The 26,501-nt window shown below is 46.1% G+C and overlaps 2 protein-coding genes across 18 annotated transcripts in view; one reads left to right on the top strand and one right to left on the bottom strand.

Annotated features, from left to right (window-relative positions):
• TSTD2 (thiosulfate sulfurtransferase like domain containing 2) overlaps window positions 1–22,457 on the top strand; it is a 32,488-nt gene extending 10,031 nt beyond the window's left edge. For 3 of the 13 annotated variants that reach the window (XM_081066487.1, XM_081066489.1, XM_081066479.1), the window contains exons 5-11: window positions 592–717; window positions 1,177–1,282; window positions 4,239–4,357; window positions 4,836–4,994; window positions 5,576–5,714; window positions 7,800–8,071; window positions 21,607–22,457. In XM_081066487.1, the coding sequence (XP_080922613.1) occupies window positions 592–717; window positions 1,177–1,282; window positions 4,239–4,357; window positions 4,836–4,994; window positions 5,576–5,714; window positions 7,800–8,047 (897 nt within the window). In that variant the 3' untranslated portion in view covers window positions 8,048–8,071; window positions 21,607–22,457. Of the gene's footprint in view, window positions 1–591; window positions 718–1,176; window positions 1,283–4,238; window positions 4,358–4,835; window positions 4,995–5,575; window positions 5,715–7,799; window positions 10,248–10,571; window positions 11,145–16,255; window positions 16,853–21,606 lie in introns of those variants that run through there. The other 10 variants (XM_081066484.1, XM_081066477.1, XM_081066483.1 and 7 more) reach the window with 6 other exon arrangements.
• TMOD1 (tropomodulin 1) overlaps window positions 9,095–26,501 on the bottom strand; it is an 80,219-nt gene continuing 62,812 nt past the window's right edge. For 4 of the 5 annotated variants that reach the window (XM_081066493.1, XM_081066490.1, XM_081066492.1 and 1 more), the window contains exons 9-10: window positions 16,776–16,920; window positions 9,095–10,694 (exon numbers count right to left, since the gene is read on the bottom strand). In XM_081066493.1, the coding sequence (XP_080922619.1) occupies window positions 10,630–10,694; window positions 16,776–16,920 (210 nt within the window). In that variant the 3' untranslated portion in view covers window positions 9,095–10,629. The remainder of the gene's footprint in view (window positions 10,695–16,775; window positions 16,921–26,501) is intronic. The other variant, XM_081066494.1, reaches the window with a different exon arrangement.

Here is a 26,501-nt window from a genome sequence, read left to right as displayed (position 1 = left end):
CTCCTCCTGGAACTTGTATCCCGGTGGGTGGGTTTGCAATGGTGGGCTTTGCCCAAAACTACATGCAGAGATGTACTCACCTCACTCCCCTTCCCAGCCCTCAGATGTGCTCTGTGCTTTAGGACTTGGGCACTAGCTCCCCAGCAGTGTTTTTCGTTGTTGGTTCTCTTTTACCCCTGTTTTATCAAGATGAAGAAATTGAGTTTCAAGGAAGTAAAGTAATTTTCTCAGGGCCACTTGGCAAATAAGTGGCAAAGCTGAATCTTGATTCTAGATCTGCTGACCTGGATTAAGCTCAAAATTCAGTTCTTTGGCCATTGGACAAGTGGAGCTCCATAGCAAATGGGGCTTCCAGTAGTTTCATTCGGTTCATTCTCTTGTTCAGCACACATTAACTGAGTGCCTCATCTTTAGGCAGTGCCATTTTGGAAAACTACAGGTATCTTTGTGTGACAGCACTTTAGTAGCCACAGCAGTGTCTGCTTTTCCTGTTAAACTCATTGACACACATGAGCCAGTTCTGCCCTGGGAGGGTTTAAACGAAGCTAAGAGCAGACTGCATTCCCTTTCTCTCACTATCTTGTGTCTCAGGTTCGAATTGCTACAGAAGGAATCAATGGGACAGTTGGGGGGAGCAAACTGGCGACCAGGCTGTATGTGGAAGTCATGCTTTCCTGCCCATTATTTAAGGATTATCTGTGTAAGGATGATTTTAAGGTAAGAGAAATCGAAAATGAAATGGATCTGGGCCATTGCTTCTGCCTCGGTGCCTCTTCCTGCTCTAGGTTATGAGGAGGAGGTCAGTGTAAAGAAATACATGTGCCAGAAAAATACCTTTTCCCTATTAGGTTCCAGGGCAGTGCGGTAGAAGGAGCCTGCCTGTGCCAGTTCTTCCTCTAAGTCGCCCTGTGGTCTTGGGCAAGTTAGTGTCGTCTCCGGAGCGTACTCTCCCTTCTTATAGAATAAGGATGTGACAGCTTACCCAGTCCGGACTCTGAAACTTCGATGTGTTTGCTCACTAGAGGGACCACGTGGCCCTTTCAGGGCATCGCTGCCTTTTTAGTGAATGATTAGATCAGCACTTGGCACCACACGGGGGAATCACGTTGCTCATAAATGTCTTCTACCTGGACATAGAGAGAAAGGCTGTACCCTGTTTTGTTTCTCATTGGCTAGACCAGCGAAGGAGGAGCTTGCTGTTTTCCAGAATTGCGTGTTGGTGTATTTGAAGAAATCGTGCCTATGGGGATCAGTCCCAATAAAATCTCCTACAAGAAGCCTGGTATGCTTGCTCTTAGAAGAAAAAATTTGCTTTTCTTCAAATGGATAAAACACATGGAGACAAATGCGAAAGTTAGACACTGACCAGCAAGACTTGTGATGTGTCCTCTCTTTAAAATAGCTGTGGGGTGGCTAACACTTGGGTCATTCAAAAATCGGTCTTCTCTTTGATGCTATGGTAATTGACTGACACCTAAGAATGACCTGTCTTAGTTATTCTTCTTCATAATGATTTGGCAAGAAGTTGTTTTCTCTTTCCAAAGATAGCAATTTGCGAAGAGTGTAATTATTATTTGTAAATAGTTCATCAACTGAATAAAACACGCATGCTTTTTGCTACAGGAAGCAAGTGGCTTTCAACACCAAAGCATTTTGTTTCCAAATGCTCTAGAATGTTCTAGTCCCCCTTTTCCTCATGGTTACCATAGATGGTTGAAAGACAGACATTTATTGGGTGGGGTTTTTGTTTCTGATTTACTTTTTACTATGAAAATATTCAAACATTAAAAACAGTAGAGAAAAGACTAGAGTGAACTCCCATGTACCTGTCATGCAGCTTCAGCAATTACAGATTCATGGCCGACTTTCATCTATACTTGTCCCCTTTCCCCATCCTACATTATTTTGAAGGGAATCCCAATGTCATGTCATTTCATTCATAAATAATTTAGTAGATATCTCTAAAAGATAAAAATGAAAACAAAACTCAAACCATTTATCACACCTAAAACATTTTTAACAGTAATTCCTTAATATTATCAAACATCTATTCAGTGCTTAAAATTCCTACCGATCTCGTAATTTTTTATTAGGATTCAGGTAAGGGCCATTCACTGCGTTTGACCACTGTGTCTCTTTAAGTCTCTCTTAACCAATAGGTTCGCCGCCATCTTTTTATTCCTCTTAAAGTTTATTTTTTAAAGGAACTAGATCATTTTGCCCAGAGAGTTTCCCACAATCAGGATAATGCTGATTGCATCTACATGAGATGTTCCTCTGTCCTCTATTTTCTATAAATTAGTAGTTAGATTTAGAGTAGTGCTAAGGGAAATACAATGTGAACCACATACGTAATTTTATATTTTCTAGTAGCCACGTCATAAAAAGGAAAAGGAAACAAGTGCCATTAATTTCAGTACACAGTAGAGCTAAAATATTATTTGAACGTGTATCTCATGTAAAAAATGATTTGACTTTGGGTTGCATGCTAAGTCCTCGGTAGCCTGTATCCATGTCACCTTTATTATAGCACATCTCAAGTCACAGTTCAACTGCATGTGGCTGGTCACCTGTGGCTGCCATATCAGACAGTTCAGATCTCGAGACTGGATGAGATTCAGGTTTGAGCTCCTGTTTGTTTCTCTCAGACTACTTCATAGGTAGTATTGTCTTCTTTCATCAGGAAGCCAAAAGGTCTGACTGATGCTGTTCATTTTTGAATACGTAAATATTGAAAAGAAGGCTATAAGAGTTAAGCCAGGGGGGAAATGGGAATAAGATATAAACATCTGGGAAAAGAGACTCAACACACGAGGTGAGAAGGGCCAAAAAGGGAGGTGTCTGCTTAGTGTCCCTACCTTATCAGGAGGCAGAATGATGACAGACCATCCTTCCTGGGCCCTACAGGACACTGGTCAGGAGGTTAGGGGAGAGTGGGCTACAGGCAGTACTGTGCTTTTGTCATTTGAGCCAAGTTGTTTGAAGGCACCTCTTTTAAACATGTCCATATGACTCATTGTCCAGTGAGGCCATCGCAGGGCCAGGAGAGCAGCAGCAATAGTAGCAATGGGAATGGGTGTGGCTCCCGGTGGCTCCCTGCAGGTAGAATTCTTGGCAGATTTCCATGCTGCTCACCAGAGTTTTGAACCTTACTTTTCATCCCATTGTTTTGGTGACTGTGTAATTACATGATAATTACTTATATAAAATCTGGCCTTCTTACATTCTCCCTATAATCCTAGCTTGGGCAGGTCAGAATCCACACTCCTTGGCTGTGTTCTGGGGCTCCAGCCCCACCTGGGTACCCAGCAGTTCCAGGTGGTTGTTGGGATTCGTTCCTGAGTGGAAAGAGGCTCTTTTAGTGCTGTCAGGCTGTGTCTTGGGTGGTGACTGAAGCCCATGAGGTGTGGTTACTCCACACCGCCAAATTCACCAAAGTTCCTTACAATCTACTGAGATATCTGAACCCCTAAAGATACAGGAATATTTCTATTCTGGAGAGTTGAGAAGACAAAGGGCCCCACCAGACAGGTTCTCTCGTTTTTAATCTTATATTTTATCTTCTTAGTCTCCTTTCTCTCCTCCATCCTCTTTTCATCCTTTTCTCCCTCACTCTTCTTTCTCATACAAGTATATCATTCCTGCTATCAACCCCTCCTACCCTTTTCTCTTTTACTCATGCACACAAACTTAAGACACATCCTTCTTACCTTGCTGTACTTTTAAAAAACATATTCCAACTTTATTCCACAACTTGATGCTCACACCTGCCTGGGCCAAAGTTCTTAGCCTTGCACATGTGCTTGGCCTTGGTATAGAACAGTTTATAAAGCTTATAGTCAAGTATATACATGTCCACGCTTTTCCAGGTATAGTGACAATAGAACACTGGCCATAAACTGGACCAACAAACCCACATGGCAATTTAGATCCCAAGTATTTGGCTTTTATCATTGGGTTAGATCAGATATAAGGATGGAAACTTCTTTGACTATTTCTAAACTTCCAGGTCTCCACAGTGCTCATCTTAGGAGGAGGGAGAGTGAGGACACCTGGAATTACTAAATTATTTCATCATGATCATCAGATAGTGTTATTTTGAGACATAAAAAGTTTAGGTGGAAAGAAACAAAGCAATGTGTAAGTCATTGGCCTGGGCCAACTGTGATTGGGTTTTTTTTTTTTTTTTTTTTTTTTTTATGTGTTTTGTTGTAACTAATTTTTTGGTTTGGTTTTAGGAATCCATTTATCCCCAGGTGAATTTCATAAAGAAGTAGAAAAGTTTTTGTCTCAGGGAAATCAAGAACAAAGTGATACTATCTTACTGGACTGCAGAAACTTCTATGAAAGCAAAATAGTAAGTTAAGAACGAGAATTTAGTCCCCACAGCATAGCATGTTTCCAAAGAGGACACTGTGTGTACCCACCCATGGCCAAGGTACCTGAATCTCTTTCTACTGCTAGCATCTTCAGAGAAGACCCAAGCCTTTGAACCCAGGATCTGGTCAGAAAGTCCAAAAGTATGAATTAAAGACATCTTAGCAAATAATGTACTTTCCGGCTCCCATGTATCTTCCCTTGATATGTATCAAGGACCTTGTAAAGTTTGCTTTGGGCAGTTTCTTCAGTTCCCTTGAAGACTCTGGGTGACCCGCGGCCCACCAGACTTGTTTCTGAGTTCCAAATCTTGAAGTTGAGAGGTCAGAGTGTGGTATGAAAACAGCAACTAGCAAGTATTTGCTTGCTGAGGTTGGGGTGTTTGACACAGAAAGAACCTTTGTTCCTACCAGGTATGCTTTTCTGATCGTTTTCCTTCTGCTGCTCCCATGTTGTAGGGACGATTCCAGGGCTGCTTAGCCCCAGACATCAGGAAATTCAGTTACTTCCCCAGCTACGTTGACAAAAATCTGGAGCTTTTCCGAGAGAAGAGGGTACTGATGTATTGCACGGGGGGCATCCGTTGTGAGCGGGGCTCAGCGTACCTCAGAGCCAAGGTGAGTCAGCACCCGGGGCTGCAGGCGTGGCAGAGAGGACCTCACCTGCTGCGTGTGTGGAGCTCTCCACCCCTCCTGCCTTCCCTCTCTTACCTCCTGCCCCTAGGGTGTTATTTTCCCCCTACTATGTTTCCAGCTTAGAGACTATAAGTATAAAATCTGTAGTTCTTAAATCTCAAGATGTGAAAAGCACTTCACGGTCTCTAAGAATCATCAAGTAACTAAGGGAAAGATTAGTTAACATCTCCCTTTTCCTAATCCTTTTGCTTAATCCCGAGAAGAGCAATTTCAGTAACATTGCATGTTCCAACAGGTGTCTTCCTATATTTAGGGGGCAGCAAAAATAGTTGGGCTTCGTAGGATCTAGAGAGTGAAGGCCCTGAATGCTTTCATCACCTGTCCCCCTCGTAGGCAAGATCTGGCCAGTTGGTTCCTTGACCCCTCGGCCAGCAGTTTCTCGATGTCCTACAGTGGGAGCCAGGAGCGCCCCTTCGGCATTCCTCACCACACGCCACTCCTCTGTGGAGCTTCACTGGTCTCTGCTTGTCTCCTCAGATTTCCTGTTGTTTTTCCATACGTAGGGCGTGTGCAAGGAAGTGTTCCAGCTCAAGGGTGGCATCCACAAGTACCTGGAAGAGTTTCCTGATGGGTTTTACAAAGGGAAGTTGTTTGTTTTCGATGAGCGTTATGCCTTGTCCTACAACAGTGACATAGTGTCAGGTAGGTCCGCAGGGCCCAGACCCTAAACTTGTGATCAGGCACACCCTCTGTATTAACCGTTCTGGAAGGCAGGCCACTACTGATTGCTTGAATAAAATAGGAAAAAAAGTAGTAGCACCACCATTGCCCAACAGCGTTGGAGATACAGTGGTGCAGCGGACAGAGCCCTAGACCAGGAGTCGGGAGGCCTGTATGGGGATCCTGGCCTCACCAGTTACTACCGCGTTTCCCCGAAAATAAGACCTAGCTGGACCGTCAGCTCTAAAGCGTCTTTGGGAGCAAAAATTAATATAGGACCTGGTATTTTATTTTATATTATTTATATTACATTATATTATATTACTATAAGACCCGGTCTTATATTACAGTAAAATAAGACCGGGTCTTATATTAATTTTTGCTCCAAAAGACACATTAGAGGTGATGGTCCGGCTAGGTCTTATCTTTGGGGAAACACGGTAGTTAGGCCAGTCCTTTAAAATGAGGATAATGTTGCTTGTTCTGACTACCTGCTAGGAGTTGAATTAATAGGCTAAATCTTAACCTGGTGTCAATATATAGAATTCAGGGATTCTGTGAATTTGGATGGGAAAATAATTGTAATAAATTTATCTTCATTTTCATTACCCCTCACTAAACGTAGCATTTCCTTCAGTTATGACTGTAAGCAACAAATCAGTAGTGCTGGATGTACCTGTGACGTTGTTATCAGTGGAAATCACAATATTTTCATAGATTACAGTTGTCCAGATATCTCAGAATAGCATTGATGTTCATCATTGCTTCAAAATGGAAATAGTTATTTGGCCCACCACTAAGTCTTATTATTGAATGTGCTAATAAATATCTTATTATATCCCAGACTTTAAAAATTAACTTTAATATTTTGTATTTCTACATAATATAGTTTCCTTTGTAATCCTGTGTAGGTTATTTTATGCATTTAAAAAGTGTTTTTCTAAGACAGAGTTCATGGTCTTCACTGAACTGCCAGTAAACCTATGGCACAAAATAAAAGAACCTCTAGTTTAGGTGGTATATGGACGCATGTGGTATGCACTTTAGAGTTGTGGGTGGGGCATTCCAAGGTGGGAGCTGAACCGAGGGCTAAGGCCAGAGACAGAGGCAGTCTCAGGAAGGGGTGGTCACAGGAAGTATGTGGTTTGACTGTAGTTTTGAGGCCACACTAACGTGGTACCAGATGAGGGCACTTAGTAAAGAAGGATGGAAATAAGCTGTTAGAAAAAATGGCTCTCACCCTTGGATGTCACAGTCTTGTATAGGAAGGTCACAGGCAGACAACCCTACTGACTATTGCAGTTTTGTAGAACTCCTGGGATCAGAAAGTGAGATGGTGTTACCACTCAGATAATGAATAAGATGTGAGTTTGAATGATTTTTAAATTCATTTTCACGGTCTTATGTTTGTCTCTATTGAAAGCTACTTCAAATGTTTTGGAGCTAGATGGAGTACAAAGGGGAGCGAGAAGGCCCAAAGGTAGCTTAGATAAGCTAGGTAAGGAGACTTGAAGAAGAATGAGGTTACCAATGGAAACAGGAAGTCAGCAGGAAAAAATGACCTGAGAAGGTAGCTAATGCAACTTTTAGAAATCCAGGTGGTCAGGGGTCTGCTGGCAACAGCAGGAGACCCTCAGGCCTGGGCAAGCGGGCTGTGGACTGTGGAAGCTGAATGTAGCTATGGGACCATCTGCATTAAGGTATGGTTTCCCACTGAAAAAGGGAAAGAACTAAAGGAAAAAGACTGTTGAACAAGGGGTGGTTGGCCAGCTTTGGAATAGTTAATGAAAGAGAAGCATTACTACCTGTTTTCTAAATGGGAAAAAGGAAAATGGGTCAGTGAACGTGGGAATTAGGAAGACAATTCCCAGGAGCCAGCTCCCTCAAAAAAGTGGTGATGGGGACCATTTTCTGTTAGGAGACAGGAGACTTAATGTTTAGAAACCTTCCCCAGGTGCAACAGGACATACTAGGTTCTGGTGAGCTAAGAGTTCTATTTAGGAACTGGACAGTGCCTCTGCATACACACACGTGTGTTTGTAACGAAGGCTTTTCTACCTTCCTCAGAATGTTCATACTGTGGAGCCCCATGGGACCAGTATAAACTCTGCTCGACTCCCCCGTGCCGCCAGCTCGTCTTGACCTGCCCTGCCTGCCAAGGACAGGGATTCACAGCCTGTTGTGTCACATGTCGAGAGAAAGGGAACAAGCCAGCTTCAAGCCCTGCGCAGAACAGCTTTAAAGAGGAATGCGAGTGTACAGCCCGACGGCCACGCATCCCCAGTGACCTTTCACAGCAGGCGCAGCTCCCGTGAGCCCAGAGCCAAGGCCTGATGTTGGTGAGGATGGGTCCTGTTTGTGCGAGCCGCAGCGTCAGCATTTCTCTAAGCCGCCACAAGGCTAGGTTTGGGGGAGCCCACATTGGAAAATATCAAGCCTGCAGCAATAGAAACGGGAGGCTTTGGTGCTGTCTGATAGCACGGTGGCAAACTGGCTGCCATACTGGCCACCTGTACTTCACAGGGGGAGGGAGTGGAAGGTGGGTGCTGACCACTTCTCACACATTCTGACTCAGGGTGCTAGAGCACAGAAAAAGGTGAGCTGTGTGGGGTCCCAGAGCTGCCAAGGGACCCCCGGTGACCAGGTCATGCCTGTTCTGCACTACGCAGCAAGGCTGGTAGTAGTTTTTTTCTTGTCACCACACCTGTCTGTTCTGATGGCAAAAGTGTGAAAGCTGTGGCCCCGGAAGTACACTCCTTCTTGGAACCAGGTTCCTTAGGTCACCTGCTGTCTACTCCTACCCTCACCTCGTGTCTGTTAGCCCGAGAGCACTAGACCAGGATCTGCGACTCCAGCATCTGGCCCACCTCCTGCTTTTGTAAACAGTTTTATGGGAATAGCCATACCCGTTCATTTACATAGGATTTATGGCAGGCAGAATGAAGTATTTACAACAGAAACGTTCTGGACTGCAAAGCCTACAATATGTTCTATCTGGACCCTTACAGAAAAAAATTGCCACCTCCCGGTCTAGAGCAGCTCATCTGATGGAGCAGATGGTCTTAAAGATGTGGCCCACCTTCAGTGTTTACTGATTTGGTTCTGAGAGGGATTTCCCCCAATAGTCTCTGCTTCCGTCAACACCCACCACACTCTCAGCTGTCAAGTATTCTCTTTTTGAGAGGTTCCGATTAGCTTGATTGACACTGGCATTTGGGCAGTTTCTTTGAGATGAGCCCTTTGGGCTGTAAGACACATTCTGAGGTCATTCAGCATTGCCATGGTGGTTGTCCAGCCTCCTGCCAGCACGTCGGTCGGGCACATGTCCTCGTCACAGAGGTACCAAGAAACACATACGCAGCCATTCATAAACCAACAGATTTAATATTATGTTGCAGTTTCCAGCGATGCAGAATAGAGCCGCAGTTGTGTTTCAGAGAAGCCAGTGGGGATGGCTGTCCCTGCAGCATGGTGCCACTCCTGGGCCCATCTGCAGCCTCAGGGGACGCTTTCATAGTGGCGAGGCCCTGGCTCCACCCCTGGTTACCCTGTAGTGTCCACGTCATTACAGTTCCGTGTGCAGGACTTTTCTTTCTTCCTCAAAAGCCTCTCTGCTCAGTGCTCTGCAGCTTAGTCTGTGCTCATCAGTTCTTTGGCCTGTCCTTTATCGTAAGATTTGCCCAATCATGAAAATAACTCCGCAAGCAACAGAAATGGTAGCTTAACTGGCACTGTGGTATAGTAAAAGGCACTAGGGCACTGTGGCTGGACCTTTTTGCTGGATCCCAAGAGGTGCACATGGTGTTAAAAAGGAGTCGGCAGAAATACCAAAATAATAACGTTTTCAGAATCATCATCTTGGGATGGTTTGGCCAGGGTTTCCTAATTCTTTAATAGCTGGATCTTCACCACTGGCCTTCAGAGGCTTTAGCTTTACAGGCATGAGATTAGCAGTGACTCGTCTAATAGGTGTGACCACAGGGAGTTGAAGTTTGTCAGCATAACCACGGTGGACTAGAAACGTATCCCTCTAATGTCTGACCTCACCTAAGCCATTAGCCCACAGCGCAACACAGAAAGGTGGTTTCAAGTATTTGGCTATAGGTTTTCACATCTATCAGAAGTTGGCATTTGATAAGGACAAAATTCTTTCTGACTCTGGTATTGGTGTTCATAAGGAACTCTCAGGGAGATGTTTGGCGCCTGGGCTTGATAAAGAAAGGACGGTTTTTGAAACTTGAAATTTTACCATTGGCTTTTCTACCATTTCCTCATATCCAGCAAAAGGAATCTCATGTTCTGTGATTCCTGGCAGAGCTCTGTGGCTTCAGTCTTTCTGTCTTTCTCTAGGGGCAAAATTATATTCAATTATATTCATGATCCGGTAATCAGTTTGGCAACTTTAATGTTGAGGTCCTTAAATTTTAAAGGAGGATTAATAAAGAATTATGATCTGTTTGCTGTTAGTTAAGATTAAATTTGTACTAAAGTATTTTATAATGCTTCTGAATCTTGCAGAAGAGTGTGCTGTTTGTTCATGGGTTACACGTTTTCAATACACCTGAAACACCACCTAGCAAGGCCACCAAAACCAGGCGCTCGGGGTTAAGTCACTGCTGCTATAGCATCATCTTCAGTAAGATCTGCCGGTTTAGGGGCTTCTTAGTTTTTAAATAATAACCAGACTGAACTCCTGTGACTAAAGAAAAACTTCACATTAGCCATAGTTTATAAAATTTTCAACTACAACCACTAGTTAACCTAAAACCTTTAGTGCATAACGAACTGAACCACAAAAGGGTTTTGTGCTGGCATTTTGCCTTCTGGTTTCCACTGCAGAGCACAGAGTATCAGGAGAACATGTCCAGTTCAAGGGCGTGGTCGTCGCCACCACACACTAGACGCCACTCCGGCACTTGGGAATGATGGGCCCAGTCAAGTCTGCGAGCCGCCTCTTCCTCACTAGAAAGGAATGGAGATGAGATGTCAGCCGGTTGTCTCTGCACCAGGAACCACCACTGTCACTTGGAGAAGGCACTGTGAAGCTTCTCGTTAACTTTTGGGTTAGCAGTCTGAAGTCAGTCGTTTTTAAAGGACAGTTATGTGTGGGTTGTGTAACAGCCCTCTAGTTTGTCAGCATTCACCAATGAGGGTGTGCGATAATGTAGATTCATTCGTAAATTACTTTTAAATTGCTGACCGCACCGGTATAGAACCCCTTTATCCAGCTCCATTGTTTTTCCTTTGTGTACAGAGGCCCTGCCGTTGAAGTTCGTTAATCCAGTCAGATAAGAATTAAGTTCAGTTGATCTTCCTAATGAAACTGGGTCTTAACCTGCTGGAAACTTTTCCCTCAGCCCTTTCTCAGCTCCTGGTCTGCCTCCTGCCTATATAAACAACAATTTCCACCCTAAGATTTCCCTGATTATCTGTGTCCTCTTGACATCTTCCCAGGGGCAAGATAATATAAGCTCAAACACTGATTCACGAAAAGTAGTCAAATGCCATAAAGAAGAAAGCGCTGGCCAGGAGGTTGCAGGCTGGAGGCATTAGCTTATAGGATCTCTGGGGAAGGGGGAGGGAAAGGTTCCTTTTGAAATTGTAGTAAAGGAGAGTGTTTTGAGATGAGTTAAGTGTCTGCAGATGAAGAGCAAGCAGCAAGCTAGATCAGCCACAAGAGAAAGGCCAAAGAAGTCTATAGAGCCGGTAGGTGGCAGTCAGGGGGCTGCCGGTGTGGCCGCGACGGAAGCTATTGCCCAGAGGAAAAAAGTCTGTCTATACTTAGACGTCTTCCAGTTCCCGAGCTGAGCCGGCAGACCTGCGGCCACCAGATCGATGCATACGAGCTGCAACAAGAGCCGAATCAGCTTGTGTATGACACTGAGCACATAAAACAACCATCTGGCGGGATGGGGCACATGGGGCACGCTGGTCGCCCAGTCTGGTGCCTAAGCTCCTGCACACCCTGCACCCCATCAGAAGAATGGTTAATGCACATCGGTGGGCAATCTCCTGTTAAAAAGACAGTCTAGCCACATTCCTGGAACGATCAGAATGCCCAACATCTTGGGGGTAGATGTGGAGAAACCAAAACCCAAAGAGCGGAGGAGGTTTGCCCAAGGTGACCAGAGGGTTTACGTGAACCTGACTTTGAAGCATCTCCATATTAGCTGTGCAAGCGTGCCCAGCAGGCAGTCCTCGTGACACCTCTTTTACACTCAACCCCTCATTGCAGCCCCTCCAGCAATTCTGGAACATCAGTGTTGTTACCATTCCCATGTGTTAAATGAGGAAAGAAGGGTTGAGAGAGTACATTTCTTGCTCAAAGCAATAAAGCTGGTACCAGAGAGAAACAAGGCTGGCACCTCCATCCAGCCTGCCTCAGTACAATCCAAGCCAGTCTACGTAGGGTTTACATGTCCACATCTCATCTGGTTCTCACAAGGAGGATCAGCTCCTTTCCCCTGGAGAAGAAAAGAGCCGAGGTCCTGAGACGTGGCGGCAGAGTCAGGACTGGAACCTGGGTCCTCAGCCCGAGGCTCGGTACAGAAAGGGGATTCTATGTTTCTTTCCCCATTACACGCCCTTACTGTGTACACTGGGCTGGATCTGCACAGTTCCCCTGGCACTGACCTTACAGGGACCGGGTGAGGAGAGGGGAGAGGCAGCCACTTGTTCAGGTATTACTTTTCCCCATTTCAATGACGAAAGAAATTAAGGTCGAGAGAGGAAAGTAACGTGCCCCAAGTCACGGTGAATAAGAGGCAGAACTGGGAGTATAAGCCAGGTCTCCCAATATCCTCCTTCAGTTCAATCGGTTTTTCACTTCCGTGAAAGCAAACCCTTCTGCATTGCTCATCATCGCAACCCCCGGAGCCTCGTTTATTGTCAGAGCCGGAAGGCTTCTTGGGTCATCTGGTCTGGACTAACCTCCGTGGGCCGCTGGAGCTCCCTCCACCACTTCCTGCCAAGCTTGAATGCCTCCGTCGTGTCTTTGGGAAGCGTTTTCCATTCATGTATATATGCAACAGCATTTCCTGAGTGCTATGATGAGCCGCACGCACACAAGCAGCAGAAATAAGATGCTGCCGAACGGGCCTAACTGCCTAACCAACAGTAAGCCTGACACAATAGCACAGGTATCCCGGCAGGTCTCCATCAGGTATGAGACGTGATGAAGGAAGTGGTCAGATCCTCCGAGGACGGGCAGGTAACGTGGCCGCTGAATGTTAAACGATAAAGGAGGGAGCAGGAGCGTTAGGAGAAACGGCCCTTAGAGGAAGGGATGCTTCGGCCTGGGTCACTGGGAGGCACTGCCGCTCCTCAGGCTGGTTGGTACTAATATGGCAAGAGGATGGCTCGCCGGAGGGGTCACGACGTGAGGCTAGCAGAGCCTCACCCCGAGAGAAGGTGGAGAAGACAGACTCGGGCAGGCCTGCCCATTGCCTGCGGGTACCCTTACCCCACTTCTCTAGGCTTCATTTCCTTAGTGTAGAATGGGGATAACAATAGCACCTGCCTCACCTGGTTGTTGGTAGCACTACAGGAGTTAGTAAGATGGGAAGTGTTCAGAGCAGTGCCTGGCACACAGTGAGCACCTTGTAAGTATATTTGATCATAATAAATAGTGTAGAGATCCAAGATCACCATGGGAAAATGTAGGTGGGGACCCACGGCTCCTCCTGGATTCCACCAGGCCCAGGCGCTCCCACAGAACACTCTGGCAAAAGCTCAGTGCACAGGGTGGGAATGGGCAGACATACCAGTCAGGATGGGTCCTGGGAAGGCCACCTGTCTGCAGAGGTACTGGCTGACCCATGACCTTGGGGACTGAATATGCCCCAAGGAGGAGCCCACCCACCTCACAAGCAGGCAAAGCCCAAGCACCACAGAGAGCCAGCCCTGGGCCAGGAGCCAGCAGACGCAGGTCGGGGTGAGAAGGAACCCGGAGAGCCCGCTCCCTTCTCTGTGCTCAGACACTGCTAACAACCATAGCGGCCAGGCAAGGCTCGCAGGAGGGTTTTATGATAAAAATATTCAGCTGGAAAACACGGAAGCCTGTCTGCTTCATTGGAGCACTGAGAGCGGGATGAAAATACTGTGTTGGAAAGAAACGATTTCTCTCTTGCAGGGGGAAGCTGATGATGCACTAACAATCAGAAGTGTTTCTTTTACAAAAATTGGCAGGTGGGCTAGAAATCCTGTAACACCAACTAGCAGTCTGTTACGTGTAATCACAGAAATGATTCTGCGCTAATTCCTTCTGTGGGAACCCCCAAGGGGACAGCTGCACAGAAACCCAGAGGCCCACTTTTATCACCTGTCACTCCTGTCCAGGAAACTGCCATGGTCCCACTTCCCACCTGCTTTCCTCACCGAACTCCTCAGTGTGGTAGTAAAGGCCTCCGGCTCACAGCCTCTCCACTTCTACCCAGCCCCATTCCCTGTGAACGCCTCATGTACCCGTTCATCATCTTGCCTTTGACCATGCTGTTCCCTCTGTTTGAAAAGCCCTTCCCTTCCTTCTCGGTGATTCCTATTGTTTTTTGTTCTAGGTCTAACTCCTCATAATAGATCCTCAGTCCTTTTAGATCTGTCTGTCTCTCTTGTCCTGAGTACGGGGTCCTGTCACCTTGCCTTTACCTGGGCTGTACCTCCATCAAGAATGCGTCCTGACCTCCTCCACAACCTATCTCTTCCTTGCGAGGCTGGCTAAACGCCCACCCCAACCACGATGCTTTGTGTGACTGGCCTCTGTCCTCACAAATCATGTCCTCATTTTGTTTGTATACAGTTTTCAGGCGTTCTTGAATTTTTTGACAGGTGTTTGAGTCTTTTCTCCCTTAAAAGGTGTAAAAGTTCTAGAGCCAGGGAACTAGCCTTTCTGCTACCCCTTACATCAGCGAGTACAATCCTGGGCTCACAAAAGACTCTAAAAGCACTTGCTGTAACTAACAGCTGGTATGTTTTGACTGAGCCACTGCCTAGAAGGGCAGTCCCTCCCAGGCCTCACTTTCTCCACAAGGGAGCTGGAGAGATGGCCCGAAGTCACTTCCAGCTCTGGCACTCTGAGGCCCTGCCATAACCTCAGGAAGTGCCTGGTGATAGAAGTTGGGCCTGGATTTTGGAATCACAGACTCCCAGGACGGGGACAGTCCTCGAGGGCCATGCCATTCAACCTCCAGCTGATTTTAATGAATCCCTACAGCACCCTTGATCTCTGGTCATCTGGAACCTTCTGTCCCCAGAAAAAAGACCTCCAGACCAGCTTGCCACCGGAAGACCAAAGCTGGGTTAGCCCCAAGATAGGCACCAAGGGGCAGATAGGAAGCTTAATCTAAGCTGGGAGGGAAAAATAATGTGATGCGATTGCATATCAGAATAGAACTCAAGGCTTTTACTCGTAAGTGCTCATTCTGAAGTCAGATCACAGCTGGGCCAACAGAGTTTAGACTGATGTCCTTAGCAAAATTCACAGTAGCTATGACTTCTGTTACACCATAATAATTATGATTCTTAGTTATTTGTGTTTGCTCGTATTATATTTCAAATAAGGGCACTTCAGGTAAACCATTTGTTTGTTTGTATTTTATGGACTTTTCTAGACCTGCAGCTCTAGAAAAAAAGTGGCCTCTGGAGTGAGTAATGAATGAATGGCCTCTGGGCTGTGATATCCTGAAGAGCAGGAACCTGTATCTTCAACACTTAGTGCCCCATAGGACTTTGACAAATGTTTGAATTGCCTAACTCAATCTAAAGTGTGTGAGTGTGTGTGTGTGTGTGTGTGTGTGTGTGTGTGTGTGTGTGTGTAGCTCTGTGGTTATCTATGCAAAGGTTCTGTGAGTACCTGCCACGTGCATACTCACCTATACATTCATCTCCATTCTTCCAGGTCTTCCTTCCAAGCATTAACTCAGCCTCAGACTCATCTCCAGGAAGTGACATACCTGAACTTTGATGTGCTTAGGTTTAGGCTCTTTGTATTTTACTGAGTGTTAGAAACAAAACAAACAACAACACGTGCGAACAAGAGCCACGTGCAGAGCAGGTCTGAATGTGATGAAAAACTCACTGACGACACTGTCCTTTAGAAAACAGTTATTTCATAACTCAATCCCAGAATGCAGCGAGCTTTCTTTTCTTAACTCATCGTACTTCCTTCTCTTGTGTAATAAGAATGTCACTTGGTTTGCCTTCCTCCTGCTTTGGCTCTAGGAAACTCACATCTGAACATAATAATTATGTTAACACATGAGACCTACTTCTTTTCTTGCTTTGTTTTTGTTTTTCTCTTATTTTCCTATAGCCTTATTGGACCACTCTTTTTGGATACTATGTCAAGCTCTTTTAGCAGCCAGCAGGAACACACATAATAAATAACTACCCGCAGAGCTTGAGGACAGCTGGCATCTGGGAACAAGTCAAGGACTGACCCCACTTTTCATTCAACTGACTTGGGCACCTATTTGGTGCATGCCTGTAAGAAAGATTGTGACATTTTCTTTTTTTCTTTTTCTTTTTAGAAAATACATAAACGATGCCTTTAAGGGAGATTACATTAATGCAACCTGTTTACTATGAAGTCAACATTTGCAACTTTTACCTTCAAAGCAACGAGAAGTCTCCCAGGCTTGGGGTTTGGTTTGTGGTGCTGGTTAGGGGCTTTAGGATCAGGGCGAGAGCCAGACTGTGACCTGGCCAGGACTCAGTGCAGAGAAAGGTGTTCAAAAGAGGGGAGACTCACGTGAGCCTGTGCCCTCCCAGGTTTCATTTCACTGAGGGTGCCCTCTGGGCCCAGCTCTGGACTGAGCTGAGCTGAGCTGAGCTGAGCTTTGCTTCGGTGAGGAGAGGGCCCAGCTGTGGCCCCTAAGACAGGGGCTCACAGCCTAGGGCAGAGACGGCACAAACACAGAAAACAAACGTGACCAACGTGAAAGCTGGCAGTCAGGCTCACCCGGACTATCAGAGGAACTGTCCCTGCCAGACCCCCAGGACTGGTGCAAAGATGACAGGCAGGTGGGGAGGAAGAATATTTCCACTCACCGAGATCGTTGTTGTTCATCATGGCGTTGGATGCCCGCAGCCGCGGCCCCTGCTGGGTAAAGTGGTAGCCGAATTTCAGGAGTGTTGTGTTTTTTTCCAACATGCTCACGATTTCCATTTCCACTTTGTTGCCCAGGGGCTGGCTCTTTGGTCAAGAAAAGAACAACAGTCACCACTCATTCCATTTGTGCAGAACCTAAATCTCTAGGGCAGGGGTGTCCAAATTTTTTTCAACGTTTTTCACCAAGGGCCATATGTGGTAAAATACACAAACAGCCGGGCCATCACTCAAGGTGAAGTACGTATTGCCTCACCTGGTTTAAGTAAACTAAATATATTTTTGGAATTTGCTGCGGGCCAATTAACAATGGATCATGGGCCGCAGTTGGCCCGCAGGCCACAGTTTGGACACCCCTGCTCTAGGGGAAGAAACCCTGGGTGGTGGGCAGGGATTTTAACCCCGCCTCCAAGAGCAGGAAGCAGACCTTTGGAGAAGGTGAAGGGTCACACAGCCAGGAGGAAATGAGCTGGCATTCAAACCCAGGATGCCAAGAACGGGTGTTTCTACTGGCCCACAGCAGCCTTCCTAGAGTATCTGCACAGGAAAGACATTCGAATCACCTAGTCTTAAAACAGCTGCCACTCTGGCTATTTCCCCAGACTAATCAAATCAGAATCTCTGGGAGCAAGTCCCAGGTTTTTAAAACTCCCAGGCGATTCTAATATACAGTCAGGTTTGATAATCAGTCGTTTAAACTAATCTTCAATTTACAAATGAAGAAACTGAGTCCTAGAGAGGGAAAAGGATTTACCCATGGTCACACAGTAAGTTGGGAATGCCAGAGTTAGCTTCCTAAACTAACTTTAACAAACTAACAAACAAACTTCCTAAACAAACTAATGGTTGTTTTCCTACCCCCAAATCTATAGTGATCATTTGACAAAGATTAAAAGGGGGTGGGGGGGAGAAAAACACCTGATAATACACAGCGTTGGGAAGAATATGGTGAGGATGTCCATCAGTCTCATTTAAAATAGTGGGGGGAAAAGGGAAACAAATATCCACAGGGAGTTGCTCACATAAATGACAGTTCAGCTTTATAACAGAACATGGGCAGCTATAAAATGATGACGCAAATGTTTGGTCACAGGCCTGGAAAGATGGCCACAAAACAATACTGAGTAGAGGGAAAAGAACCGAGTTACAAAACAGGTCATACTTATGTAAAGTTACTTATATTTTCCATACACATGTATATGCATTGACAAGGGTTGGATATGATAGTTTTATATTTAATTTTTTGAGGAATCTGCATACGGTTTTCCATAGTGGCTGCACCAATTTACATTCTTACTAACAGTGCACAGGGGTTCCCTTTTCTCCACATCCTTGCCAACCCTTGTTATTTCTTGTCTTTTTGATGACTATTTTAAGAGGCACGGACTGATATCTCATTGTGGTTTTGATTTGCATTTCCCTGATGATTAATGACGTTGAGCATCTTTTCATGTACCTGTTAGCCACATGTATATCTTCTTTGGAAAAACATCTATTCAGATCTCCTGCCCATTTTTAATTAGACTTTTTTTAACTTTAAATTTAAATAATTAAAATTAAGTAAAATGTAAAGTTCCTCAGTCACACCAGCCACATATCAAGTGTGCAACAGCCACTAGCTACCATGTTGGTCAGTACAGATACAGAATATTTCCATTATCAAAGAAAGTTCTTTTGGATGGTGCTACCAGGGACTGTGAGCCATTGGATAGCACACAGTACCAGTATCTCTAGGTCAAGGTCAAGGAATTGAATTGAATGGAGAAAATAGGAACAGACTCAGTGTGCAGGAGGATTGAGAAGATAAATCAACCCAGTATCCAAAGGGATAAGCACGGAATTACAGTTGAGATTTTGAGGGAGAACTCCTCCCAGGTTATTCTGAGTTCCCCAGAGCTCGTCGGGGTTCAGAAGGGGCTGGAAATGCTGACTAGGGCAGGCAGAGGGACACTGGTGAAATTCCACCAGCCCATCTGGCAAGGCTCCTGAAAGTGCTGGGAAGAGCTCAGGCCTGTCCTCGGAGGACTCAGCACAGCCTTGCACTTTGGCTGGCTTGGCCTGGCAGAAGGTTTAGAGACCTTCTGAGGACCCAAGAAGGAACTGGCAGGTCCCCTGCCCACCCCACTTAGCAGGAGTCCTGGCCTCTCCTTGAGGTGACTTGCTGGGAGAGCTCTGCTAGAACTCAGGATGAGCTAGTCTCAGAAAGCTCAGGTCTCCTCTGAATAGAGGGGCTACCAGCGGCTGCCAGGGCTGCTTCTGCAAAGATGGCACGTCATGTTGCTTAGTCTAGAGTACAAAATACTCCAATGCAAACTGCCGCCATTCAATCACCCTACATCCCAGGGAGGTGAGCAGGGCAGGCAGGAGCTGGCACCTCCGTCTTAGAGATGAGTAAACTGAGCCCATGTATAGATGGAAGCTAGGCTATGCTCCCTCCGCTTAATGACAGAGCCAAGACTTGACTTTGGCCTGGGGCTGGAAGGACTTTGGAGGATCCTCTAGGACCACGTTCTCAAACTAGCACCCAATATCCCTGGGATACATGCAGATGTGTCTGGGTGTGTGCAAAAGGATACAGGAATCTATTAGGTAACCATAGCTAGTCTTCCTGGCACGTTAATCTTGGACCCAAACCATTCTTTTCACGTTAAGGAGTAAAACCGAAAATGTGCATACATCTTAAGAAGCATCATGCGTGCTTCATTCTCAGGTCCTCCCTTTCTCCAAGGACTCTGAGACTAGAAGGTCTCAGTCATCTCACCGATGAGAGAAGAGGCCCTGGGGATGTGGTCAGGAGTAAGACTCAGGTCTCTTACTTATTTTACAAACACTTACTATTTAGTGATTATTATGCCAGGCACTGTCGTAAGCATCTCACATATGCTAGCTCACTTTCTCCTCATTATAAACCTGTGGAATATGTACTACTATTGTACCTGCCATCTTACAGGCAAGGAACATGGAGAACAGCTCTATTAAGGAATGTCCTCCCAATCACAGAGCTTGTCAGGTGTAGAACCAGGATTAGAACACCAGGCAGTTGGCTCCAGAGTCTGTGCTAGTCCCCACCGAACTCAGGGGCCACTGAGAGAACTCCGAAGGCAGAAGTAGGGGAGATGAGCGCAGCTCCAGGCAGATGGCGTTCAGCTCAGCATGCAGGATTGCGATCTAACCATCAGCAGTGTCTGCACATAGAAGGAACTGCCTGGTAAGGTAGTAGACTGACTGTCCCCAGAGATATGCAAATAAAGGGCAGACTGTGTGTTGTAAGGTGTCCTAGATGTCATCATAAACAGGGAAAGTTTAGGCTTCATGACCTTTAAGGCCTCTGGGGCCTATGTTCTGTGAGTCTATGAATAGCTTGCTTGGATGGCATAAAAAAATCAGGAGGTGACCTCGACACAGGGTGAAAGGCAATCGGAAGCCTCTTGGGGAATCACCAAGGGACCTCTCATGCCAGGAACATCGGTCTCTGGTGGCAGAGCCAGTGGGAGGGGGTTGGGGAAAGAATTCGCGCCTCCCTTCAGATTTTCTTAAGAATTAAATAATTTGTAAATAAATATCTCAGTATTAAAAATTTTCAAATAATAGTAAGCAGACTGAGTAAAGTGAAAGTTTCCCTTCACACCATTTATCCCCAGCCCCACCCTCTTTCCACAGAAGTAACCACCATGGCCAATGGGGTGTATTCCTATGAATTTTTTTTCTATGCTTGAAATATATAACAGAAATATACAGATTAAAAAAAAATTTTTAATGGATTCTTACTATACTTACTGTTCTGCAACTTCCCTTTTCTATTTAATATTTTCTGGAGCTCTTTCCAAGTCAGTACATAGGGAAGTAACTCAGTCTTTTGAACTGCTTCATGGGATGCCCTGGGACAGATGGATATTTATTTTGCTTTCATGCCTCTTTGTTACAAACAATACGGCAGTGGGCTTTGCAGGGGGAGGTGGTGGAGTATTCTTTAGGTTGGACATGGAGATATAGAATTGCTCCGTTGAAAGATGGGCATATTTTTTAATTAAAGTTGTGAATGCACTTCGAAAAGGATACAAATGCTGATGCAGCTAGCCTTCAGTGGTGTATGACAGCTCGTGTCTTCACACCTTTACTATGACCAAGTGTTATCAATCTGATGAGAAGATGATCAGATTCACTATTTAACAAAACAACCAATCAACGACTTAGGTGGAATTGAGCTGTGACCTAGAGCAGTTGACTCTGAGACCCCCATTCTGGCCATGGCGCCATGGGCATCAGAAGCTCGCTTTGTACATGTGATAGGGCCAACCATCGACTTCGCTTGGTGATCCAGAAGACACGGACGACTAGGAACACTTGACAATACACCAGAAAGGAGCTCTGGGAGTTATCTAGCTCAACTCCAGAGTCCCAAACCCTAGCTGATGTTAAACTTCCCCCCATATCCCAGTTGTCAAATTGTTCTGTTTTCCTTACACGCCTCAGTGATGGGACTGCATCCTCCTTTGAGGCACCCTGCTCCATCCTTGGGTAGCTCTGGTGGTTAGAAAAAGATCTTTAACGACAGAAAATAATATAGATAATTCTCACTTTGGTGATTTCAAAATATGTCTGAAAATTCTTTGACACTTTTCCCTTCAAAAAGTGCAGCCTAATTCCACACCCCTTGAATGTGGTTGTGCTTCATGATTCACTTCTAATACAGAGACGTGGCACAAGTGACTGAGTGGCTTCAAAGGTGGGCTCATAAAAGGCATTGGCGGCTTTCTTCTTTCTCTGCCCTAGGTCACTCTCTCTGAGAGAAGTTAGCTGCCACATTGTGAGGACACTCAAACAGCCCATAGAGAGGTCCACATGGCAAGGAGTTGCGGCCTCTTGCCAGCAGCCATGGAGGGAGCCATCTGGGAAGCTATTCCTCCAGCCCTGACAGGCCTTCAGATTGCACCTCGACTGCACTCTCATCAGAGATCCTGGGCTGAACCACCTAGAAAACTGCTCCTAGATTCCTGACCTTCCGAAACTGTGAGCTAAAAACATACTGATTGTTGCTTTAAGCTGCTAAGTTGGGGGTGGGGTGATTTGTTACACAGCTAGAGATAACTGATACACTCACAGATACTATTGAGCAAAAAAAAGCCAGACATAAAAGAGCACAAGCATGTGATTCCATTTGTATGAAGTTTAACAGGTAAAACTCATCTGTGGTGATAGAAAGCAGGATACGGTTGCATTTGGAGGGTATTGATTAGGAGGGGGCATGAAGGAGCCTGCTGGGGTGCTGGAGACATTCTATGTCTTGATCTCAGTGGAGATTACACTGGTGTACATATATATAAGTCCACTGAGCTGTCCACTTAAGACATATTTGCTCTACTATATGTAAGTTACACTTCACTATAAAAGTAAACATAAGTAGGAAAGGAAGTGAGGGAATAAAGGAGGAAAGGATGGAGGTTAAAAAGTTGTTCCTTGCATGAGTTGGAATCTGTCTCTCAGAGGTCAGTCCTCTCCACCCCACCTGTCTACCACCAACTGGGTCTAACTAATAATAGAAATATCACCTCCCTTTTATTGAGAGAAGGCCATATGCCAGGTATTCATTAAGGGATCAACACATTAAACCTTCTAACAACCTTATTAAAGTTGAGTATTGGTATTATTCCCATTTTATAGATGAGAAAACTGAGACATGGATACATTGACTTTCCCCAGTTACACAGCAAGAACGTGACAGAGCTGGGGCTTAGCTGGGACCTGATCTGATCTCGTTTGACTTCAAATGTCAGACATTTGAATACAGATTATCCCTGAGTCAGTCCATCTTCTGTCTGGAAAGCTCCTGCCTTTTCAGAATGGAGTGCAGCCTCCAGTGGGGACCTGACATGATGCAAGATGGTTGTTGTCATAGATCTTTATTCTGATTCATTCTGACCTGCATAGGAAAAACATTTTTTTGTTTAATGTCATTTTTTTCTCTCATTTCCACTGACTTTATCTCATTTTCCCCTGAGAAGTAAGGTCAGTAAAATTACATTACTGGCATTGAGAGGGAAGGAGAGTGACACATGCTGTCCTCTCACAGAGACCGAATAGTACCAGGCTGAATTACTTCAATGCACAACAAGACTACAGAGGCAAACACAATGCACAGAACAAGGGCTGCTGCTTAAGAGGTAAACGTATAAGAAACAAAACAGAGAACACGAGTCAAAAATCTTGCTCTCTCGGTTTTCAAGAGTGTTTTCCTTATATCTTACAAAACCAAAAGTATATTCAGCCTCATTTAAAATAGCATTAGCTAGCTGCCATAAGTAGGTAAACTAAAATTAAGGGGGTCGTTGCCCTGTGTGAAAACCTTCAGGATCCTATTCCAGCATAGCATTTGTTTTCTTTCTAAACTTATTTCCCCTAGGAAAACAAGGGGAAAAACAAGATCTGGAAAAACAAGAAAAGACAACCCACTTCTTTTAGCTTCTTTTCAAAATATTAAGCACATCCTCACCATTAAATATTGAAATGAAATGTGAGGAACTGGTCAATACCCCCAGACCTTGCCCATATCTTCATTTGGGGAGGAGGTCACGTTTTCAGGCCTTGTCTGTTCTGAGGGGCAGGGAAAGTGCCCAGTGCCCTAAGGGTTTGGGAAAAGGGCCTGTTAGAGGGAACTCTGTTGGGAGTGAGGAGGGTGAATTGAGAGGGGCAGAGAACCACTGTTTGGATCTGAACTGCTTGGGATGGACAGGGCCTGCAGAAACCCCATCTGTAGAGCCTGCTCCCTGGAGGCTGAGAGGGTCTCTCCTGTCCAACCACAAATGCAGCCTGTCTGAAAGGCAGGACATCTCAGCTCCAGCCCAGGTATGACACTGACTTCATCTGTGACTTCTGGCACATCCCATCCCCTTTCTATCCTGTTTCCCCACCTGTAAAAGGAGGGTTGGACCAGCCCTTTTTTCAGTGACCGCAGCAGTAAGTCAGGGACCCTCTGTCCCCTCCCACACTCACTGCCTTCTCAGGGCAACTGAAGGCAGAAACAGAACTGTGCTCGGAGATAAAGAAAGCCTGGCTGAGTAAACAAACAGCCTCAGATCCTGGTTCCCAAATCTGTATCCTGAGCCAGCCTGGGAGGCTCCCTGTCATCCGAGTAGAATGCCCCAGTCCCTTTCTTTGGCCATATAAGGAAAAAGGAGAATAGAGACTCACTGACACAGGTTACAGGCACAAGGGACAAGGAGAAATCTGCGGTCTCCAAAGACCTCAGTGACTAACCAAGAATGAGGAATAAATCAAATACCGCTCACCACCTCCTTTTTGTCACAGCTCCTAAAAGCCTATAGGCTGGGCCATACCCAGGCCTCCTGGGACATACTGTGAGAGGCAAGGGTGGCCTTCCTCTGAGCCTGGGTGGCAGAGCTCCTTCCCCAAGATAGGCCTCAGTCTTCCCTCCTCCTCTCCTGCCAGGTCCCATCTGATCTCCAGACTCCAGGCATATGGGAGCATTTCTCCACAGGTCCCTTCATCTGGGATGTTGTCAGGGCTGGTCTCCCTTCTCCCTGCCCCCAAGCCTCTCCAATCCAGATGGGAACCATGTTCCCAGAGCACAACTCCGACTGGTACACAGGACAACCCACAGCCCACTTTCACTTAACCTACCCATTCAGAGCCCCTGGCCAACGCCCTTTCTGGCCTTCCTCTGGGGATACCATTAATCATATTTGGATGGGCTCCATGGTTTTCCTTTTTCCTTTTCTTCGTTCGTGTGGTTCCCTACACCGGAGATGCCATGGCCTCTGCTTTACCCTCTGAGATATTGTCCACCCTACAGATGTATTGCAAAAACCGCCTCCTCCAAGAAGCCCTCCTTGATGTCTGCTCCTGACTAAGCTTGCTCCCTGCAGTGGACTTCAGGGTCCATTGTCTGTGGCTTGCTGGAATATCTTCTTTGATGATCATTTCTGTACTTGTGTGTCTTCCCATGCAGTGTAGAATCCCTGAAGGGCAGAGCCAGAGCCTCATTCACACACAGCACCCAGCACAGCCCTAGGGTACAGCTGGCACGCACCAGATGCTGAGATAAACCAAAAACGAGGCTCCCAGGATGGCAGTGGCAGGTGGTAAGCGTGCTCTGGCCTCACACCAAAGGAAAGAGACAGCTGAGAAAAGCCAAGTGAGGTCCATGTGAAACTACAAGAAGGTTCAAGAGCCCAGACAGGCACAGCTCAGGGACTTTGGAGTCACACAGACCTAGATTCGAATCCTGCTTCTGCCACTTACTTACTGTGTGATCTTCGGTGGGTTACGTTGCTTGCCTGGGCCTCAGTTTCTTCACCTATAACATGGGGACGGGTTGTGATACCCACCTGCAGTGTGTGTGAGCATTAAATGGTATAATGGATTCATGCTACCTCCTCAGTAAATGAATTCAGAATAATATGTGAACTCCCTAGATCACCTTTGGAGTAATTACAAAAGTTAACGACTGCATAGTTTATGTGTGTTATCTCCTCAGAAGTAGAGATTATGAGACTCATTTATTTACAAGTGAGGTGCTGAGGCTCAGGAAACTGATTGTTCTTGCACCAGGGTCTTCAGCCAGGTGAGGGTGACAGTCTGCACTGGCTCAGTCTTTGGGCTGGGGGTGGGGGGCAGTAATGAGAGGGAAGGTGAGCAGCTCGGTCCCTGACAGCTGCCACCACAATGACCTGAGGCCCGTGCTCTGGGCCATCTTTGGCCAACATTCTGCCCCCAGGAGTCAGGTTTCAGCTGACACTGGGTAGACCCTGACTCCTTGCCCTGCCAGACTGGGAGTCACATGACTAGCCAATCCCACGGTTTGGCCCAGGGCTGCTGTCAAGCCTGCTATGTGCCTTTGTTCTACCTGCTGTGCCCTTCCTACCTCCAATAAAGCAGGGCCAAGGGAGGAGCATAAAGGATGGGGGTTGGAGAGGCTGGGGCTGGGCGAGGTAGCAGCAAGGCCACTGGCATGTGAGACATGCAAGGAGTCCAATGTAGCAAATTCACATGACAGGGCTGCTGCAGGCTCTTGTAGCCTCTACATAGGAATTAGAAAAATGTACCCTCTCTGTGTGAACAAAGCCCCATACCAAGGCTTGGAGAGCAAAGTGTGGGTTGGATTTCATCCTCTGCCACCTCATTGTGCAGTGAACAGCATAGACAACCATCCAGGGCAGCCCTGCTTACCAAGTACCACTGCGGGGCCAAGTTATGAGCGGGGCACTGAGATATGGAGATGACTCAGACACAGCACCAGCTTCTGCGAATCTCAGAGGGAAGCCAAGGTACTAGGAGAACACGGAGGGAGAGGCTGGGAGGGGTACGTAGGCTGACGGGAGAAGGCAGTGGCATGCACGGTGGCTCTCAAAACAAAAAAAGTTGGATTTGTAGATTTGCCAATTTCCATAGTGTAAATACTCCTACGAGGGGCGATTTCAAGGTGCCAATATGCCATCACCGAAAGGGAGTTCAGAAGAGATGCATGCAATCAGCTCTTACAAGCTGGCTCACGCTGGCTCTAGAACACCACTGGGCAAAGGAGAGGCTTCAGCTGAATCCAGAAGGAAGAGGATTTCTCCAGGCACAGAATGGAGTAGGAGCAGGGGAGGACATTCCAGCAGGAAAGAAAAGCAAGAGCAAAGGCAGAGAGCAAGTTTGGAAGGGTATGA

Source organism: Rhinolophus hipposideros (assembly GCF_964194185.1).
Source record: "Rhinolophus hipposideros genome assembly, chromosome: 11".
NCBI lineage: Eukaryota > Metazoa > Chordata > Mammalia > Chiroptera > Rhinolophidae > Rhinolophus > Rhinolophus hipposideros.
The sequence above is the reverse complement of the archived record's forward strand: the minus strand, read 5'-3'. Positions and strand labels throughout refer to the sequence as shown.